The sequence below is a fragment of the Antechinus flavipes genome, chromosome 4 (genome assembly GCF_016432865.1).
Source record: "Antechinus flavipes isolate AdamAnt ecotype Samford, QLD, Australia chromosome 4, AdamAnt_v2, whole genome shotgun sequence".
Classification (NCBI taxonomy): Eukaryota; Metazoa; Chordata; class Mammalia; order Dasyuromorphia; family Dasyuridae; genus Antechinus; species Antechinus flavipes.
Genome location: NC_067401.1, coordinates 84,940,278 through 84,963,144, shown reverse-complemented (window position 1 = coordinate 84,963,144; position 22,867 = coordinate 84,940,278). Strand labels below are relative to the sequence as shown.

The 22,867-nt window shown below is 34.6% G+C and overlaps 1 protein-coding gene across 1 annotated transcript in view; it reads left to right on the top strand.

Moving 5' to 3' along the window:
- The window catches only part of LOC127559568 (cation channel sperm-associated auxiliary subunit epsilon-like), a 124,815-nt gene that overhangs the window by 64,632 nt on the left and 37,316 nt on the right, over nt 1-22,867 (top strand). The window contains 2 exon segments of the mRNA XM_051993459.1: nt 7,423-7,906; nt 10,336-10,775. Of these exon segments, the coding sequence (XP_051849419.1) occupies nt 7,423-7,906; nt 10,336-10,775 (924 nt within the window).

Below are 22,867 nucleotides of genomic sequence, written 5' to 3'. Positions count from 1 at the left end.
TACACTGCAGCACAAGATTTTGTACACTTTGCATCATGGAAGTCTTTTCAGGTTTTTCTTACAGCATCTTGCTCCTCATTTCTTACAGGACAATAATATTCCATCATAATCACATAACACAATTCAGCCTTTTGCCAATCAGGCATCCTCTCAATTTCCAATTCATTGCCCCCAGATAAGAGCTGCAACAAATATTTTGGTACATATAGTTCCTTTTTCTTTTTAAATACATTTAATTTATGTACAGTATCAAATCCTCCCTCAGAGCAATTGTCTAGACCAGAGAGGAGTTCTTTCCAAAAGGAGATACATGAATTTGGATGGGGAAAAAAATATCTTATTTTCACTAACTTTTAAATGTAACATTTTCTCAGTTATGAGAGTAGGCATAAAACCCTGAGGAAGGGCCATAGGCTTCCACAGACTGCCAAAGGAGTCCATGACACAAGGTTAAGAATATTTGATTTAAGGGACACTCGTTATGATAAACAACTGGATATATAGGAGATAGACCTAAATTCAAATCCAGCCTCAAAAGCTTATTAATTTTATAACTTTGGGCAAATCACTTAATCCAATTTGCCTCAGTACCTGAAGAAGAAAATGGCACTCTAGTATCTTTGCCAAGAAAATCCAAAGTAGGGTAATGAAAAGTCAGACACAACTGAAAAAGCACTGGCTTTCATTAATTAACCAACTAACCAGGCTAGCCCCCACTTACTCATTTGGATCCTGATTGGCTCAAAATGAATGTAAATAGCAACTGTTTCTGTTTTCGGAAGAAACAGAAGAATTTATATAGGATGAGCCAGTAAATTGCATATTCCAAGTCATATTTAAAGTAATCTGCCAATGTCAAGGTCAAATATTTATTTAAGGATCTCAAGAAACTACTGATCATTAGGAATTTCATGTACCTGGAATTTCATGGAATTTCATGTACCTGAAATGAGTTGGTTGTCAAAGGAAAAAAATAAAGAGATCTCACTAAAAGCATGCTACCCTAAACTGTTTGAGAATTGTTCATGAAGAAATGAAACATGATGGTAGTCTGGAACACAGCCCAAACGGCATTACCTCTTATTAGAAATGTAAATAGCTGGAGATAGAACTAAAATGGAAGAGTAAAACATTTTTTCTGAAGTCTCCCAAATGCGCCCCCTCCCCTTCCCCCCCAACAAGAACAACACATTAAAACAAATTCTGAGCAGAAAACCAACACAAAATCACAAGTCATTTTTCTAGCCCAGGACAACTTGAAAAAACATAAAGTGTCTCTAGACACTATGGTAAGGGCTGGATGAGATCATTGCGGGGCAAAAGCATAACAGGGACAGCAACTGTGACAGTAAGGGGACTGAACACCCAGTCTGAAAGAGATCCCAGGAAATCTCTATACTTGTATTTGACTCAAGTGCTATTTGATAGCTCTGTTGTGCATGACCCAGTTTGGAGTCAGAATTCCACAGTGGTATACACTATCCATTAACCTAGTTTCTAATTGCAGTTCTAAGATTAAAAGAATTGGTTGTGATTATAAGGGAGCTAGGGCCTTACCTGTGTAAGAAACAGAGCATAGAATAGAAGGGCAGATCTCAAGCCTGATCATAATCATATTGGAAGCACAAAAAAACTTACAGATTACCAGATAGAGCTTGAAAGCTCAGGCTACATACTCTGCCACCTTCTCCCCAACTCCCATTTTTCACATAAAGTCACAAGTTAAGAAATAGACAGAAAAATGAGCAAACTACAACAACAAAGAATTTGACCATAAAAAGATACTACGTTGATAGAGAAGCTCAAGACACAAACTCAGAAGACAATGACTTGAAAATTCACATCTACATGTAAAAGCCTCAAGGTGGAGGAGGAAAGTGGGAAATTGCAGACTGGACACAAGCCCAATTAGAAGAGCTAATGAAAGACACATATGTTCATATGTATATACATATATGTACATGTATATATATCTATAATATATGTGTATATGAATGAGTGTGTTTACATATATGTACATAAATATGCATATATATTGTACATCAAAAAAAAAATTAGGAAAGGAAATGCAGCCATCCACTTTTGTAATTCAAATCTCCCAAGCTCAAAAGAGCCAGCCTCAGACTCCCTAGTTGCTGGAGTTACAGGGATTGCTCCACTATGCCTAACTCTTAAAGCCATTGAAAAAGAGGGCCACAAGTGACTATGGTGGCCCATTGCCCCTCGATAATTTATACTTTATAATTATTTTATAGCATATTTCTTTTCACAAATTATACCACATGCATCTTACTACAAATTGATAGGACCACAAACTGAATGAATATACACTAAAATAGGAAAAGCAAAAAAAAAAAAGGGGATTTATGATTTATAAAATGAGACCTTTGAGATCCTTAATTATCTAATTATAGTCAGGGAATGCCAACACGATTACCAGGATATGCTTGACTTTGACTGTTGGATATCTCAAACAATATGCAAATCATTTTAGATTATCTATGTGGTAGTTAATGACATTTTCATCCTTGTAATTAGGTCATTGAATTCATTAATTTTTTGTGTAGTGCTAATACATCTACAAGTAAACTGTTCTAGAAAGTTAAGAGTTTCCAAATTGCAGCATTATAGTCACTATATGTTTCTGGGGATATAAGGTTGGGATATGTTGCTGAATATTCTAAGAGATTGTGTGCTTTTTGTATTATCTACTTCCATTTTTTGATTTGTAGCACATCCTAATTTGAGCCTACTAGACAAGTATTGTAAAGCCTTCCAGCTTATGATGTCTCTCAAAAATACCCTCACTTTGGGTTGCATTACCTGAATATACTAAAGTTCAGAAGAGGGTAGTTTCCCATGATTATGTTTGAATGCATAATTTCGGAATGGAAAGGACATCCTTCCTGCGCAAACCATTCTATCCAAATGTGTTGACAACTGGAGAAATTTCTGTGATAAGACTAAAAAACATAATATTTTTGCAACATTTCCCCTCCATCTCAAGTAAACGGACCAAAATGTTTGATCTTGCCAACATATACCAAGATTTCATTAAATATCACTTCACACCTTACTAAAACTTCATTTTTTAATTTTAAGCTATCAACCACACACCATTTCTTTAATCAATCATTCTAGAAACCTTCCATCTACACAAATCTTCCAAAGAGTTCACACATTCAAGATTTCATTCCCAAATCAAACCCTTGAGTCTCTTTATATTGGTTACTAACAATAAACTCATTTTGTAAATAAAAAACTTTTGCCTAGAGAATGTTCTACAAAAAGAGAATGTCATTGTAGTTTGATAAGAGAAAAGAATGGAGAGATGGGGGGAAAGAGCTGAAGGGGCAAGATCGGGCAAAATCAGTTGAAAGGGCAGGGAAAGATGGATTTCTTCAAGTAACAATAAGTCAAAACTTGGAAGGGATACAGTGTTGATTTAGTCTAGTGAAGTTTCCGAGCTTCTTTAATTTCTAGTCAGAAGTCTGAAGAGGAAATTTGAGCTTCTTATTGCATTTTTTGTACTTAGGAAGCTGTATCAATGGCCTGAGACTTTAGTTCACTTAGCCAATTAAGTCTTGAGGAGGGAGTCAGTAAAGCAACCAAGTGGCACAGTGCATAGAACCCAGTGGAGAAAGACTTAGCTTACTGTCTCAGACACTCACTAGCTCCATGACTCCAGCCAAGCCACATAATGCTGTTTGCCTCAGTTTCCTCATCTATAAAATGAACTGAAAAAGGAAATGACAAACCACTCTAGTATCTTTGCCAAGACAACTCCAATTGGTGTCACAAACATTAGGTATGCCTAACATGACTAAAGAGCAACAAAAGGATTTCAATACTTTTGAAGGCAAGTTAATGAGCACAACCCATGTAGAAGGACACTGTGATAGATAATATCTACCACAGATGTCAGGATGGCTCTCAGTTTCTAGGCAACTGATTTTGGTTTGTCAAAGTTATAAACAATATTATTAGACTCCACTTTAGCAACCCTAAACTGAGAATCTTTCTCCCTATTTGTGAAATCTTGTCAAATTCCAGCAGCTCCTCAGTACCCTTAAGATAAAATATAAACTCTTTTGTTTGATAGTTAAAGCTCTCAATAATCTGACCTTTTCTTACCTTTCCAGTTTTTTATACTTTATTCTTCTTCACACCCTCTATGATCCAGCAACACTGACCTATTTTCAGTTGTTCTTTCCGTGTCTTTTCACTAATTATCTCCTACACCCCCATAACATACCCCCATACATAGAACACTGCCTCACTTCCGCCTCTTACTTTCTCTTGTTTTCCTTCAAAATTCATATCAAAACCCTCCTCTATTTGCCTTTCCTGATTCTAATGCCCTCTCCATCCCAACTACTAATTAATCCCTTTCATTTCATGTGTATTTGTATTTTTGTCCTTTTTTGCCTGCATTTACCACAAAACTTAATAAATACTCATTAAAATAAAACTAAATAAATGCTCACACTTTCTCCAGGTGTCCTTTAAAGCAACTAATAACTTAATGACAATTTCATCATTCAAGGGGAAAGAAGATGGATATAGAAAGGACTTTTATAATTTGCTTGAAGTGAATGGGATAATAATAACCAACCACCAAGAGAAAACAGAGCTATTATTCTTTTACCATATTCTTGGTTAAAGAAGTAAGCCAAGAAATAAATACTTATTATGTGCCAACTATGTGCCAAACACTGTGCTAAGCTTTATAAATACTATTTCATTTAATTCTCACCATATCCAAAGAGAATTGTATGGATATGATAACAGAGTACTAGGTCTCTTACTGTGGCCCTGCACAAGTCATTTAACCTGGGTTTACCTCAGTTTCCTCAATTGTAAGATGGAATTTATAGCAGTATCTATCTTAGAGCATTGTTGTGAGAATAAAGAGATATTATTTGTAGCACATACTAGGTACTATGTAAGTTCATATTTCCTTTTCCTGAGATCTCAGGAAAGGGATTTGATACAGAAAAATCTGTCACAAGATTATTGATGTGTCTTCTGAGTCATTTTCTACATTTTACCATTGTCCGGGGGAGGGGGGAGGGTGAGAAGAAAGACAATTGAGGAGCTTAAAAACTGAAGATCATACTCTATAATCAGATATTCTTATCTATTTTTATATTATAGACCCCTTGTATAGTCTGATGAAACCTATGAATTTCTTCTCAGAATAATACTTTTAAATGAATAAAATACAAGCTTATCAAAATATAGTTATAAAAATATTAAAAATTGCAACTTCCCCCCAAAATTTTCCCCTTCTCTTGTTCCTCACTGAGATCTGGCTACATACCTACAGATACAAATCTCTATACCACTGACTATAAGCTTGGAAGATGGGATGAGGAAAATTTTAATTTTTTTTCCTTTACTATCCTCATAGTAAATGAGATGTTTTCTATAGAGTTCTAGCCTTTATACATCAAGCTAAGCAGCCACATATTATACTTGCTCAGAGATTTTAGAAACTCTTCTATTGTACTCTCCTTTTGGACCTAATCTTCTCTATTCTGGTTTGCTGAAATGAATTCCGCACTCCGTTATTAACACATGCCATTCTTTGTAAAGTATGTTTTCCTATCTTAGTGATCAATAAGAATACGTGGGTCTAATTTATCTATAATCCATGTGGTAGAAATGGCCATATTTTTCTGATCTCCAAGCCCTCATGTTGCCCCTAGTTCAGGAATTCTCTTGTACCCTGTTCAAATCCATGCCCTAGAATGATCATCTCACCAAATTCCTATTTCCAGGATTCTCTCATTCCCAGTTCTTTAGTAGAATATTATCATAACCATACTTTAGTGTCCATCAGCAAAGGATAGTTTTTCTGCAATTTCTCTTGCTCTTTCATTAGTCAAACCATGAATCATGATTCTCTACTGAAGTGGTTGTTTTAGCTTCATTTGATTTAGTGTAGTTTAGTTGTTCCAGGTTTCACAATAAGAAAGGACACACATTAAATTGTACATATACTAGGTTATTATCATATAATATAGTATTTTCACCTTGTTGTTGTAGATACAGCTGAAGCCTACTGAGCTATTCACAGCACAAAAGAACTAAATCAGAACATGAACCCTGGATAACTCCCATAAATTCCCCATCTTTTTTCTTAGAAGCTACCCTATGACTATAGTGTGCCCTGTTTATTTGTTTATTTGTTTTTTCAAATATTTGTGGATCCTGGTTCTCCAAAGACAAACTGTACATTGCTACCAAGGTGCAAGTGATACTCCTAGTCAAGAGGTGAAATGCAGAGGGAGAGAAAATTAACATCCTGCTTAGTTTGAAAAAAGAATTTAAACTGTTGTTATTGCTACAGTTTAAAATTATATATAGTATAGAGGGAAGAATAATACATGTTTTGAAAAAACTCATAAAACTTTTTAGCTTTATTTTTAGGCCTATGCCTTAGATTGTTTGGGTTTTTTTTTTTCCAGGACTAAATCAAAGTAGCTAACTTTATAAAAATTATAATTGATAACTTTGTTTGTTCTAAAAGTCTGCCTTAGGGCCTTCCTGTGATAACAGAGGTGACCATAGCTAAATTCTTAATGACTTAATCACAAGCTTTGTCAAGGTCTATAAAACCTGGAAAGGCATTGTATAAGAGCTAAGTGCCCAACAGTATGTCTATTAGCCAAATACAGAGAGATCTATCACCAGATTGGCTACAGGAGAATGAATGTTGTTGTCATGGTAAATCTCAAAGGTCCTTTATTAAATCATACAGAGATTGGGGTCTATAGAGGAAAAACCTAATTGAAAATAATAATAGCTGATATACAGTGGTCTTAAGTTTTACAAAGCACTTTACATATAAAATTATTCCTTTCACATCACAACTTCCCTCAATATGGTTTTGATGTATGGGTCAATATGAAAAATTAAATGAGAAATTTTGGGGAATTTTGCAGAAACCACAGGAGACATACAAAGGCCAACAGACAACACAGAAAGTTTAGAAACTCAGAAATATGAATAGTATTGTATAATATCAACATATTTTTTTCTAATACTATAATTCAGACATTTTTCCTGGTATGACAGGAAGGCCAAAAAATTTTAAGCAGATTTTCCAGATCACTGATATGCCACACATTGTAGAAGAAGTAACTTTATTTGCTATTCACAATAATCATTGAGGAAGACAGCTAACAGTATTGTCCTTATTTTGGAGATGAAGAAAATGACCATGGTTCCACAGCTAGTAAGTGTCAGAGATAGAAAGAAATCACATATCTCCATTATATTGAAATATTTTTAAATATAGACCTTACTTAATTTAAAATAATTCTAAAACTTACAAGAGAATAAAATTAAGAACACAATAATTATAATGATATATACAATCCATTACTGTGATCATTACTTTTAATTTTGTTGCAGGAAGGAATAGAATTAAGTGAAATGGCATTGTGGACAGAAAGAGAAATCATTCTTGGATATAGCAACTTAAGATTTTTCTCATTAATACAACTTGATGAGCTCCTGGATATTCTGAATTTCAATCAAGAAGACAAAAATTTGTTTTCTATATCTCTTATTGTTTACACCTCACAACCAAGTGGAATTGGTTTGCTGATAGCTCACAAATTAAAAGGGAGTCAAAATGATATTTTATATCTAATATTCTATAATGAAGAAACATTTAAATGGGAACTACAAGACTTGTTACCGCCTTTCTCTCGTAACAAAAAATTGAATGCAAAATTCATGTATACAGCATTGCCAAATTTTGTGATATGGGATGACACGACTGTCTACTATAGCTACCAAAATTATTCAAAAAATGGATTTTTGGTTACAGCTTTTGGAGACGAAGACCTAACAAATATGGCAAATGGTAGCCACATTCAGCAAGTTTATATAGGTTAAGTATTTTTATCTTGGGGGCAAAGGTGAATTAATGGTTCTATTTGGTAAACCTAAGTACTTTCTTATGAAGAGGTCATCATTTTGCAAGGTAATTACCATAATCTATTTTGTGACATCCAAAGTTTGTGAGATTGATATTGTCTCTATTATTTGACAATAGAATTAAAAATATAAGATCATACTATATAATTGCCAATTGAAATTCGTGAAAATTGGTTCCTTTTTGAGTCAGACATATCAGTCATCAATCAACACATTCATTTAGCACCTAGAATGAAATAATGCCTTTGCTTCCCTGTAGCTCCCAGTCTACTTGAGAAAATAAAATACATTAAAATTCACTTATTTAATGTTTATAAGTGTTTTCTCTCCCCAAAACTCTTATGAGGTAGATTGCATTTATTCTCCCCATTTCACAAATGAAGAAACTGAGACATAAAACTTTAGTGGTATGACAAGATCATAAAAACAGTAAATTTCAAAGCAGGATCTCTCAGAATCACAAGTCCAGCGTTTTGGGTTTTTTGTTTGGTTTTTTTTTTTTTTTTTGGAACACAAGAATTAAGTGATAGAAATAAGTGCCATATACATATGAGGGAAGACATAAGATAGCCCATTTCTACTTTTGAACAACTCTATTGTAACAATTGCTACAAACTTTTTTTCTGCCATCAAACCTAAATAGTCCTTTTTGCAACTTAGTAATAATGATAATGACAATAATCATAATATTTATAGAGTTGTAAGGGTTGCAAAATACTTTATCTACATTATTTCATTTGGTCTCTCCAACAACTCTGAGAGGCAGGTAATGTATTATTGGCTCCATTTTACTGAATAAGGAAACCAGTGTGTATAGAATGCCTTAGCCATAATCACATAGTCATTGACAGCTTAGGCAGGATTTGAAATCAATTCTTTGTGATTCCTAATCTAGCAATCCAATCACATTCCACCTAATTCCACTCATTTTTTTCCTGCTCTTTGGAGCAAAACACAAGTGGGATTCTCCTTTCAAATACTTGAACCACCACTAATCAACTTTATTGGATCTGCTGTCTATGTTATCTAATTTGATGGATATACATTGACAGTTTTCTCACTCTATCCCAATTTTTTTACTTTTCCCCATACCCATACCCTCCACCCCTCTCTCATTCCGATTGTATCAAAAATGTCCTAACAAATAGAAGAAAATGGGAAGAAATAACAATTGTTTCTCCTGACATTTTTACAATAAGTATGAACAAGGTCAAAAACTAAATAGCAATAAGGAAAAGAAAGATTAGGACAGCACACTAACTGAATATGAAGAGGAGTCTGGAACCCTTACTACATATCTAACTTCTCACATTTAACTCTTGCTATTACTGCAGAAAACCACCTACGTGAATGGGAGACACCTATTGGCTTTGTGTTATCACAATTGTACAAGCATATCAGTGTAAGACTGAATGCATTAAATGAAGGACTTGACTATTACAGATAATATGCTGAAAAGATGTCTTGGCATATATTTTAAAACATTCAAGATGTTTTGTCCTGTAGCACTTGGGGGAGGAAATTTATTATAATTTTGTTAAATAAAAGCAATTGAATTGGGAATTATAGACAAGTTGATAAGGGAGAAATTTTAGGGAATAAATATACTTAAAAGAGGACTATCCTAAGAATTCATAGATAGTAGAAGAAAAAGACAAAGCATGAGAAGGCTGCTGAAGAAAAGAAGGAATGGGGTTAAGGGTAGAGTAAGTAAGGAGAAGATGAAATCAAAGAATATAGCAGTAGATTAAAATCTTTTTTTCTTACATTTCTAGACCCTTCTCAGAATCTTTTCATACTGAAATCAAAAAGAATCATTGAACAAGTTAAATATTTCAAGGAATCTTTTTTTTTAGCATATGCATGGGAGATAACTTTATTTAGGAGAATCCCCAAGCAGCATTTTGCTTTATTAAGTCAGATGTTTTCTTAAAATCACAAACAATAAACATAGTGAATACTTTATGCTCTGTAATTATCAGTTAATTATAAGGATGGTAGATTGTGCTTTAGAGAAACAATTTCCAAAATATGAATATTGAATATTTTGATATTTCCTTTAAAGATATCTTTGATGTACATGTAAATCATTCTTATAAAGATTTAATAAAGATGAAAGAATAGGCAGGTAGTCATTAATTATTGGTATTTGCCTTTTGAGAGTATTCATATTATCTATACTTTTGTCTATTTTAGCACTGTTACTAAAGAAAATAGTGGGGGAGGAAGGAATATTCAGTTTCTATTAATAATGATACTAAACATGTTGAGGATCTAAAAGGAATACTCTTTTAAGATGAGAAACAGAAAATGCCTTTTTAAAAATATGCACTCACAAGGAAAGCTAGAGAAATTCTAATTTATTTTCTCTCTTTTTTTCAGATTACTTTGGGAATGGTGTGGTAAAAATGTACAATAATATCATGCTTTATTTCAAAAGTGATGTTACAGATGTAACTTTGCTACCTGAATGGGTTGATAAAATGGACACTACATTAATAATATTCGACACTAGGGGGAACCTATTTCTTGTAAATCTTAATTATGGCAGAGCAAAATTGTTCGAATATCCATTACATTTGGAGTTCTATACTGCAGTGTATGAAGAAGATATTCTTTGTCCATATATATTGTTTCAAACCAATATTCATTTAAGCAGTATCCATTTGGACAAGAATGATGAACTGACATTTTGGGCTCAAATAATCTATCCTGAGAATTTTGGTGTATATTCTATTGTGGAAACCTATGGACCAGATATATTAAAGGAAGAGAGATTTGTTGAGTATGAAATAGCCTTGGGAATCTGCACTAAAAATATGGTAAGTTAGATTCAAATCTTTTAAATGTCTATCCCTCATACTCTTCAAATAGAATAATGTGATTTAATATTATCATTTAATATTATTTCTAGATTCATATTGTGAATAGTTTGAAAGAGATGTCATTTTTTCTACTTAGTCATTCATCAAATTTAACAAATAATACTGTGGTAAGCATCACCTAACTGCAATACCCATTCACCATTTTTACTCCTACTTATATACTATTGAAAAAAGCTAGAGAACAGTCACAAAATGAAACAGAACAAAAGAGAACATTGTCATGTGCCCAGCAAAACATGAGGATTCAAAATATATAACAAATTACTAGTTCAACAAAGTGTGTGTGTGTGTGTGTGTGTGTGTGTATTAGTAGAAGAAATTATATTCATGGTTATCCATCTTGATTATCTTTTATATTGTTCTTTGGTTCTCTGCTGCACATTTTATTTACTTTATTCTTTTTCTCTTCTTTCAGCCCACCATCACCCCCAATAAGCGTATAATTAAGAAAGGATATATTTATATATACGTATGCAGATATATACATGCATATACATATACACAGACATACACACATATCTCCCTTTCATCCCCCCAACGCCCCCAAGCAAGCTATAGTTAAGAAAAGATATATATATGTATAGATATGTAGATATATATATATATACACAGATCCAAACATACACATACCCCACATAGACACGTCTTTTCTATCTATGCTGACTTTCATTAAATTCTGCTCCATAACTTGGCTTAATATTACTTAAACTTCCCCTACCCAGGGATCCTTCTCTCAATCTTTGCTTCCTCAACCATCTATCCCTCCCCACTTTATTTCTTTACAGACTTTGGAGGGTACTATTTCCTTCATGGTATATGCTGTCTTGGCTATTGAACCCATTCCTGATGTGAGTTGATTTTCAAAACTACAAGCCCTCTTCCCCACTCTAATGCCTCTATGTCTATTCTTCCTCTGCACCTCATTTGTATAACATAATTAATATTTTTACCTTTACTCTGCCAATCTTTTTTTTGTGTGTTTACTCTATGTTGATTTAAATCTTAAACATAAAGTATACATTCCCATATAAAAAAAAAATAGAAACAATTTGTCCATGTTTAAACAGTTTGTCCATGTTGAGCTCCTTAAAAATGTTCTTTACTATGGGCTCTTATCAGTTAAATTTTCCATTAAGTTTGGGTTTGGTTGATAGAAAGTCCTGAAAATCGGTGAATTCGGTGAATGTACTTTTTTTCTTGTAGAGGGCTGGAACTCTGAAAAGGTATACTTAATATTCAGTATAATTGATGAGATAATTCTTTAGTTATTGATGTAGTCACTCTAGTCAAGTACATATACGTAAGGTAATATGGTGATGTGATGGCTCTCCTGACAAGTTGGAGCCTGCTCAAGTGTGGTTGGGCATGCTTTGTATAAGGTAGTGATGTGATCATACTGGAGTATTTAAAGGAGTCACAGAGGACTGACACTCTCTTCTCTCTCTCTCTCTCTCTCTCTTTTCCGCTCTCTCTCTCTCTCTCTCTCTCTCTTCTCTCTCTCTCTCCTCTCCTCTCCTCTCCCTCTCTCTCTCTCCTCTCTCTCTCTCCTCTCTCTCTCTCCTTTCTCCTCTTTCTCTCTCTCCTCTCTTTCTCTCTCTCTCTCTCTCTCTCTCTCTCTCTCTCTCTCTTTCTCTCTCTCTCTCTCTTTCTCCTTCTCTTTCCCCCCCACTGTAATCTCAACCACAGAGAAAACTTCAGGCTCCAGATTCCAAAATCCAGACTCCATCTTTCACCAGCCACGTGTCTGCTCACCTGTCTCTGTCACTTCACTCTCCCACTAAGCCCAAGGCCTCAGGCTGATCCCAAGATGCACCAGAGAACTAGCCTATTCATTACATTTTCTCATTGAAAATTATAGACAATTTTCTGGATATATTTTTGGCCTCAGACCTAATTATTTTGCTTGTCTGTAAATATAATTTCAAGACCCGTGGTTTTTTTATTGTAGCTGCTGATAAGTCTTGTACAATTTTAATTGTAGCTCCAATGTATTTGAATTGTTTTTTTCTCGTTTCTTGCAAAATTTTCTCTTTGATCTAGGGGTTTCAAAATTTGGCAATAATATTACTATGTGTTTTCCACAAAGGATCTCTTTGAAATGGTGATCCTATTTCTACTTTCCCCTCGTGTTCTGTCACTTCAGGACAATTTTCTAGGATTATTCCCTGCATTATTGTGTCAAGGTTCTCTTTTTGGTCACAATTTTCTGGCAGTCCAATTATTCTTATATTTTTTCCTCTTGTTCTGTTCACCTGATCTATTGTTTTTCTTGTGAGCTGTTTCACATTCTGTTCTATTTTCTCATTCATTATAATCTGTTTTGTTATTTCTTGGTCTCTCGTAGTTTTACTGGCTTTCCCTTGCCCAATTCTAATTTTCAAAGAGTTATTTTCCTCTTTGAGACTCTGTACTTCCTTTTCTAATTAATTAACTTTTTGTTCTATAACCACCTTTTTCTTGAATGGTTTTATTTTTTTTTCCTTAGTTTTTATTCATTGTCTCTCATTTGATTTTTGAATTCTTTTTTGAGTTCTTCTATAAATTCTCTCTGGGCAGGGAGCCATTTCACTTTACTCTTTGGGGTAGAAGCTTTTTTTTTTACTAAAGTGTCCACTAAAGATGAATTCCAGCATTCCCTATTTCCATGTGTTTCAATGGTTGCGTTCTTTCTTTTTTTTTTTAAATAAGAAGTATCAGTGTAAGCACCTCTAATCATGGGATGGGGGGATGGTGCCTCAAGCTTCTTTTCAGCTCTCCACTCTGACCAGGAACCCCAAACTAAGAGCTTTATCTTCCTGCAAGTGCCCACAGCCAGCAATATTCCTGCCCCGCTGCTTCTGCACTCACCAGGTGTTGGTTCCTTCTCACTCAGCCACAACCAGATTGCCCCAAGATTCCCCATTTGTTATTTCTGTGGAGCTAACCCAGAAGTATTTGCACTTCACATGAGTTAACTCCAGCCTAGGGTCTTTCTTTAGATCTTCTTGAATTGTATCTGGGAGTCCCCTGTTCTTCTGCCCCAGGGTGTGTTGGTTTTTCACCAGACTATATTCATTATGAAGTGCAAATTTGCTCTATTTGGGGGGGAGAAGGGGGAATTAGGAGAGCTTGAAATTTACTAACCTACTCTTCCATCTTTCCAGAATCTTCCCCAATACATTTTTTTTTAATACTGCAGATTTTACAATGTACATTTTTCCAGCCCAGTTTAGATTACAGACTCATCTCTATGGGGGGAAAAGTCAGAAAACCCAAAGCATCAGCTTCATAAAACTTAAATAGAATGTGAATATGGAATCAGCATAGAAAAATGGAATTTTACAGAAAACAAGAAAGGAAACAGTAGGTATATGTGTCAGGAAACAAGTAACAAAAAGCAGGAGCTTTTAATTTCCTAGCCTTGAGTCTGCAAGTATTGTGACCTTTGAGCTTTTGGGGAAAATGTCTGTAAGTTCAAAAACACGTGTGTGTGTGTGTGTATCTCTATATCTGTGTTTAACAGTAGCCTGCTTGGGGAAGGTTGGGGGAATGGAAGGAGAAAAAAAGAATAAAATAAAGAGTGCACAGCAGAGAACAAAAGAATTACCTATAAGGAAACAAAGGAATGATGGACACTCATGAATATAATTTCTTCTATTATTATACATACTTTCTTGAAATGTAAATCTATTTTGATTCCTCTCTGATGCTTTGCTGGGAATGTGTTAATGGTTTTTCCTTTTCTGTCTTTTTCTATTTTATTTTTTCTTTTTTTGTATTCAATAAGAATATTTTTTAAAAGATCAAGATTTTTTTCCTCTTCTAAAACATTATACAAAGAATATAAGTATATAAGATGTTTGAGTAAATTGATGTGATGATTTCTGTCACAGAATCTCAGAGTAGAAAGATAGTCAACTCAAAGTCAACTAATTCAATCCATACTTGAACAGTAATTTCCTCTACAACATTCCTGACAAGCATAAGACTCTATAGTTGTGTATTATGAGCTTGTCTGCTTAGCCATAATCTGGAAATAGTGATTAGCGTCATCAGTTTACCAGTCACTAAAGTGATCAACCAAAAAGCCTGCCCTCTTTAATAATTTTGTAAATAATAGCTGACTTTTGGGGATGGAATAAGAAGAAGAAGAAATGAATTTTAAAAAATGTTAACTTACTCCATATACATACACTCCCTCCTTAAAACTCCAAGTATCTACAAAATGCATCCTGATTGAGAAATTCAAGATAAATTAGAAGTATTTTTTCAGCCCAGATCAGAACATGAAGATAGAGGTATGGGCGCTGGGGATGAGATGTGGCTAGTGTGGGATATAGAGTATTTAAGCACTGGGAGAGACTATGTACTAGGGCAAGAAGAGTCCCAGACCAAAATAAAGGCACCTAAACTAGTGTAGAATGCAGAAACAAGTAGTAAATGACAGCTCTGTCATTTATTACCTGGTTCCAGATCACAGTTTTATAGCAGATTGACAAGGAGGCCTGAATCTATGGTGACATTCCAGGTTGAGCAATATTGGGTCATGGATTTTGAAACATGGATGTTTCTAGTCCTGAAACAAACAGCAGTCGTGTGGCTCATACTCTACAAATAGGTAAAGTTTTTAGTTCCAATCAATAACCCAGACTAAAGCAGATAGAGGAATAACCAAAGCAGGAATGTCAAACAAAATGGAAGTCTACAATTCTGTTACTATGAACCAGCAGTTGAAAAGTCATAATAATAGTGACTGGGTCCAGCAGTAGTCCACTGAAACTCCAAACTGAACAAAGCCACAATCGTGTTAGTCAAATACAAACCCATGCCAAGAACATTCAAAGCTAAAAGGGAGCATTGAGGACAGAAATAAAATTTTGCCCTGGATCAGACCACTTTGAAAGTATTGAAAACTTTCAGATCATAACTCAGTACCCCTAAGTAAGCCATAGCAGAACCAGGCTAGACATTCTCTCCAGAAATATGCAGAACCTGGCTCTCACAAAAAGTCCATAAAATTCAGCAGTAGTTTAGAAAAATGAGGAAGGAAAAAAGACTACTTTGAGAGCATTGCATATCCCTAACATAACATTTACATTCAGTCTCCTTAGTTTTTCTAGATACAGATGACATTTTCTATGCAAAGCCTATTGGGATTGCTTTGGATCACTGAACCACTGAGAAGAACCAAGTTCTTCATAGCTGATCATAACACATTCTTGCTGTTATTGTGTACGGTGCATTCCCTGGTCCTGCTTGTTTTGCCCAGCATCAATTCATGTAAATCTTTCCAAGTCTTTCTAAAATGAGATTGTTTTATCATTTTTATAGAACAATAATATTCCATTATTTTCATAGACTACAACTTGTTCAACCATTGTCCAATTGATGTCTAATTCTTTCTACCACAAAAAAAAAAAAAAGATACTACAAACATGTAGGTTTTTTATGATTTCCTTGGGATACAGACTCAGTAATGACACTGCTGGGTCAAAGGTTGTGCACAGTTTTACAGCCCTTTGGGCATAGTTCTAGATTGCTCTCCAGAATGTTTGGATCATTTCACAACTCCACCAATAATGCAGTAGTGTCCCAGTTTTCCCACATACCCTCCAATATTTATGATTTTCTTTTCCTATCATCTTAGCCAATCTGAGAGGTATGAGATGGTACCTCAGAATGGTTTTAATATGTATTTCTATGATGAAAAGTGATGTAGTGTATTTTTTCACATAACTGTAGATGGCTTTAATTTCTTCATCTGAAAATTGTCTGTTCATGTCCTTTGGTCATTTAGCAATTAGGGAATGATTTGTATTATTATAAATTTGACACAATTCTTTATATATTTTAGAAATGAGACCTTTATCAGAAACACTGACTATAAAAATTTTTCCCAACTTTGTACTTCCCTTTTAATATTGTTTCTGTTGGTTTTGTTTGTGCAAAAAAAATTTTAATTTGATATACTCAAAGTTGTCCATTTTGCCTTTTATAATGTTCTTTAGTTCTTCTTTGGTCATAAATTCCTCCCTTCTCCAAAGATCTGATAGGTAAATCATCCCTTATTATGGACCAGAACTCTGAACTTGAAACAAGGATTCTTACAAGGTACTAAGTCAGTGGAATTGATAAGAGACAATAGTTCTTTAATTTAGCATGGTTCAGTATGATTGATTTAATCCTACAAGGAGATGTTATAGGCCAGAATTTGAAGCAAGGTACTAAGTGGAATTGAGGAGACAATGGTTAAATCTAGTTTAGCATTGATTTAACAATATGGTTATTGTTATATATAACAATATACACATATTATTATAACAAATAATGGTTTCCTAGTGATATAATGATTGGTTTGTACTCAGTGTGGAGCTTATAAACTAGAAGCCTCAGTCAGGGAGATTCAGAGATTCAGAGACAAGCAGACAAAAGCCTGGAGGCTAAAGGTTGGAGCACAAATCCTTGAACTCAGACAAATTCATCCCATCTCACACCACCTTAGTGGCAGGCTCTCCTCCTTCGCTTCTCCACTGAAACCAAGACTCCGGAAGGCCTCCAGAAAACTAACCAAGACTCAAGTGAAGTAGATAGGACTTTGAAGGAGACAATAAAAGATTTTAGACTTTAACACCTGGTTGCACTTGTGGTGAATACTGAACTGAAACGAGGGCTGCCTCCAGAAACCCTAAGAAAACCTCAAAAGGGAACATTACATTTTAGAGAGAACATTACAATCCCTTGTTCTCCTAATTTGTTTATGGTATCATCCTTTATGCCCAAATCATGTACCCATTTTGACCTTATTTTGGTATGGTAAGTCTATGCTGAGTTTCTGACATATTATTTTCCAGTTTTCCCAGCAATTTTTTGTCAAATAGTGAATTCTTATTCTAGAACCTGGAATTTGGAGGTTTATCAAATTAAAAATTAGTTCTCTATTCCTCTAGCGTTCTAATAGAACTCTAGTTCTTAGCCAGTACCAAATGGTTTTAATGACTGCTGCTTTATAATATAGTTTTAGATTTGGGAAACCAGCTTTTGACTCTGTGAACTTTGAAAAGTCAAAAGACTGATGCAAGGTCCCCTCAGCATTTGAAGCTGTTTTCAGTAGTAAGCCATGCCTGGTGAGCAGCCCAAACTATTTTTGTATGCATATGTTTGTATATGTACATATGTGTGTATATGTATACATTGTGTGTATCTGTATACATAGATTCATATTTACATACACATGCACACAGAGAAGTATATGCTATTGATATTATTTGATTGCCTATGGGACTCAAGTATAATATAATTTCCCTTTTTAGCTCTTTTTTTTGGTTTGCTTTCTGAAATCATGTTTGCTATCCTTTTATGTCTGCTATATCTTCTTTGTTGAATTCACCTGAAACATAACAATTTTTTTCAATACCCTCATTTTAAGGTCTATGCAAATCATTATATTTTGAGTGTGTTTCTTTTAAACAACATATGGTTGGATTCTACTTTCTAATCCAATCTGCTATCCTCTTCAGTTAGATGGCTGAAATCATCTCATTCAGTTGCACAGTTTTGATTATTTATTGTGCATTTCTCTCCATCATAATCTCTTTATTTTTTTTTCTTTTTGCTTCTTGACCACACTCTTTACAAAGAAGAAAAAAAGTGGAGAAAGAAAAATAATGTGATCAACATTGATGACCTGTAATTGATGTTTTGCAGCTTCCTCTCTTCCCCTCACCCAGAATGATCGTCAGTTCTTATTCTTTCTTTCCTTTATGATTTATCCTCCAAACCTCAAGTTTGCTTTACTTTATTGCTCTTCATTTCCCCAATCTACTTACCCTCCCACATAAATTCCTGATGCTTTCTCCTCTATTGAAATGTAACTCCTATCTCAAAGAGACAATTGTGTGGAACTCTGCCCATTGGTGAAGATCAATATTCCATGTTTCCATTAAGATCAAGTTGGTGAGGCTTAGAAAGAGGGGGGATTCTAGCTTCCAAAAAAGTACATTCTTCAGGTCCCTGTGTGGTGGGTGAAAGATAACTAAAGAAACAATGGTTCTATCTTCCAAGCATATCAATTTATTAAGTAACACATGTCAATTACCTAACAATTTGGGACCAGGCCCATTCTTGGGCTGAGGACTATTTATTTTTATTTAAGGCTGGATCCTGAATACAAGGAGAGACAGACTTACATAATAATAACAATTAAAACAATACAACATCAGATAATCTGATTTCTAATTAGATGAAATATTAGGGAACTTTCCAAGTTGGAACAGAGAGAGTAAACAGATACAATTCTGTTTTTCAGAAAAAGAGGGTGTCCCACTTCCCAGCAAGTGTCTGTGACCATTCAAAGGAATATGGAAACAATAAATTATTGATTACAATCAGATCAGTTGTCAAATAAGACATGTAGGTTGCTAGATGTACAATCTTGAGAAAATATCTTGACTTAGTCTTTGGATCTGACTGGGTTTCTGGTCAGCATAACCTAGATGTTTAGTTAAGTGTCTCCATATAATAGGTAAAGGTGATGCAGCTTCCCAGACACTTTTAAACAATATAATGTGGTTTTCTCCCAGTTGCTGCAATTGAATAAAGATAATTAACTATTCATAAACAACAAATTCCTTTCTCACAAGACAGAAGTTGAACTAGAACTATAAGTGAATAGAAAAGGAACTGAAAACTCCAGAATTAAGTTACAAGAGAGAATCAGTGTGGTTCACTCAATTCCCACAATTAACCACTTACTATTAATTCCTTCGATTCCATCATTTGGAGATAGAAATATTCTAGGAAGAAGCCAACATATACAGGATCAAACTCTTCAATCATGTCCCTATTTCCAGCTTACTACTTTAGAGAATTTAAGAAATTAATTGCTCCTAAGATAAGGTCTTATACTCTCTCTTGCATGAGCTGAATTATCTCTCTTCCAATACATATTTTGTAAAATATGTGACATTCTTTCACTGTTAAAGGGCAATAATCAGGAGTGTAGCTTGAATCTAAAAAATACTTTGACTAATAATATTTAATAAATGGGTAATATTTAGAGAGGCATCTAGATATACTTTCTGCTTTGCAAAAAGGTGGGAAGAAGCAATTGTAAAGATATCTATTTGATATGTAAAGATAACTATTCTTGCCACCTCGTAAGCCATGTAGACAGATTCATGTGTACATAAGACAGTCCTCCCCACACCCATATATATATATAGGAATTTAATTTTACCCCCTCCCAATTACCCAAATGTTTCCTTTCTAAATTTATCTTGATTCCTTAATTATACCCCCTCCCAATTACCCAAATGTTTCCTTTCTAAATTTATCTTGATTCCTGTGTTTGCATTCTACTAAACTCTGATCTTTTCACTGTAAATGCTTAAAAGTCTTTTATTCCATTGTGGGGGAATCATGGAGAAGTGGGGGGAAAGGAGATGGGGAGGAAGAGTAGTACTCATATTCCAAAATATCCTTTCATAGTGTTAGATGAAAAGTCTTTTGTGACTTAACTGTAATTCCTTAGAATTTAAACTCTTTCTTTCTAGCTGATTGCAGTTTTTCAGTGATGTGAAGGCTCCGGATTTTGGTTATGGTATCTCTTTTAGTATCTCTTTTAGGAATTGTGAACTTCTATTTTTATTTTGACTACTAGTTCTAAAAGATCTGAGATGTTTTCATGTGTTTTTTTTCTGGAAACATGTTATCTAAGCTTGTTTTAAGAATCTCTATAGTCTCCATATTAAGCCATATAGGTACTAATTAAGTACCTAAGTACCTACCTAAGTAGGTACTTAATTAGTTGGAAAAGGAAGATATTTGATAGCAATTCCAGTGGAGTAGAAATATGAACCCAACTGCCACATAACTTGCCTCCAGAACAGGCAAAGCCAAACCAACAAGAGTAACAAGCCTCTCCCTAAAAAAAGACAGAAGCATGTGATAGGTAAGACACATCACCACTATCATATTTACCACTGTTTTCCTTCAGACAAATAAATGTTAAAAAGAAAGAGATAATTAGAAGCTTTGGAGAGCAGTTTAGGTGGAATGATGTAATCAGAGCTTAGGGGATTGTGAAGAAAGGAAGTAGAGGCAAATACTGAAGAAAACATTCTCAAGGAGCTTAATCACAAAGGACAGAAGAAATATAGGATGATAGTTAATGGGGATAGAAGAATTAAGTCAGTTTTTTGAGACTGGGGAAACATAAGAATGTCTATAGGCAATCAGGAAAAGACTGAAGATTAGTGACAGTATAGAATTACAAAGGGGCCAATCTTTTGGATGAATTGAGATGGAATGGCATCAGTTGTTCAGGTAGAAGAATTTGCCTTAGTAAAGGAATGAGAAAAGAGTGAAGGAAAAGATAGTAGCAGAAAGCATCTGAGTGATTTGAGATAAGAAGAGTGAGTTCCCAAGAATGGCCCCAAATTTTTCTGTAAACTAGGAGTCAAGGTTTTCATCTGAGAAAGTGAAAGGAAAAGAAACCACAGACATTTGAGAAGAGGATGAACAACAACAACAAAAAAAAGATTTAGAAATAGTGATCTGATGAGAGGTATAGAAAAATTGCCTAGCCGCAGTGTAGAGGAAGTTGAGACCTTGTGACAAATCTGAAGTAGACTTAATCAGAGAGGTTACATGATTACACTTTGGAGGAGTTCTCGACTATCTCAGAGTATTATGCCACAGTCTCTTTGAACTGTTCTACCTCAGTTTCCCTGCACTAGTTTCCCTTATTGTCCTGACTGAATTTCCCTGAATTGTTTTGTCTCAGTTTCCTTAACTGTTCTGCCTCAATGCCCTTAGTTGTAAACACTCCCTCCTCCCCCACCCTCTTTCCATTAAGACTGAGGACCATTTGCTCTAAGGCAGGGGTTCTCAAACTACGGCCGGCAGGGCCAGATGAGGCAGCTGAGGACATTTATCACCTTCACCCAGGGCTTTGAAGTTTCTTTATTTAAAGGCCCATAAAACAAAGTTTTTGTTTTTAATATAGTCCGGCCTTCCAACAGTCTGAGGAACAGTGAATTGATCCCCTATTTAAAAAGTTTGAGGACCCCTGCTCTAAGGTTATAAATTGTCAATGTAAGATTCAAAATAAGGGGGAGATCAGACTTCCTGACTCCTAACTCCTTCTGTCTTCAAGAATTTATGACATCATCCCTCTAAAATATTCCAAAAGATAAAAGACTATCCCAGATACCTCATTGATACCTCATTGACATCTTTACTTCTGTTTATTCAGACATCCTGACTCCGGCTTTTAGTAAGAATTTATAGCCTCCCCCCTATCCTAACAGAACCAAATGGGTCTGTGAAAAAGTTTTCCGCTTCTGTCCCCTTCTTTGTTTGTAAAAAAGGTATATAAGGATTTGGGATTCTCTCATTCGGAGCTGGATACTTTGAGACGAGAGTCCTGTCCAGTCAATTATGTTCTCCAATTAATAAAATATTAAAAACTCTCTAATCTCTCTCCTGCCTCAGTTTCTCCAGCATTACAAGAGGTTACTATCTCTACAGAGAAATTCATTTCTAGTTTCCACCTGGTATTTTTCAATTTCTTTAATTAGAGAGCTTAAAATAAGTATTTAAACTTACTATACTATTTATATTATTTCCTTTCTACATTGGAATGCTGCTGATTGTTTTTTTTTTTTTTTTTTTTTTTTTTTATTCTGAGTAAACCTAAAAAGGTATAGAAATCTAATCTGTACCTAGAGGAAACTGACTCTGACTTGAGCATTCTTTCTTAGTACTCTAATTAACCTTTTTTTTCTGGTTTGGTTCCTCACTTTTTGATACATTTACACACACACACACACACACACACACACACACACATACACACACACTTTTAGACTTTATGGAAAATGACATTCTCCATGGGTTTTCATGGAATATAGAATGGGAAACTCCCATAATACACTTAACTTAAAGGGTTGTCATGAGGAAACTGCTTTCTAAACTTTTAACGTGCTATATAAATGATGAAGTAGCAGTAATAGTAATACTACTAGTACTAATATTTCTGAATCTACATA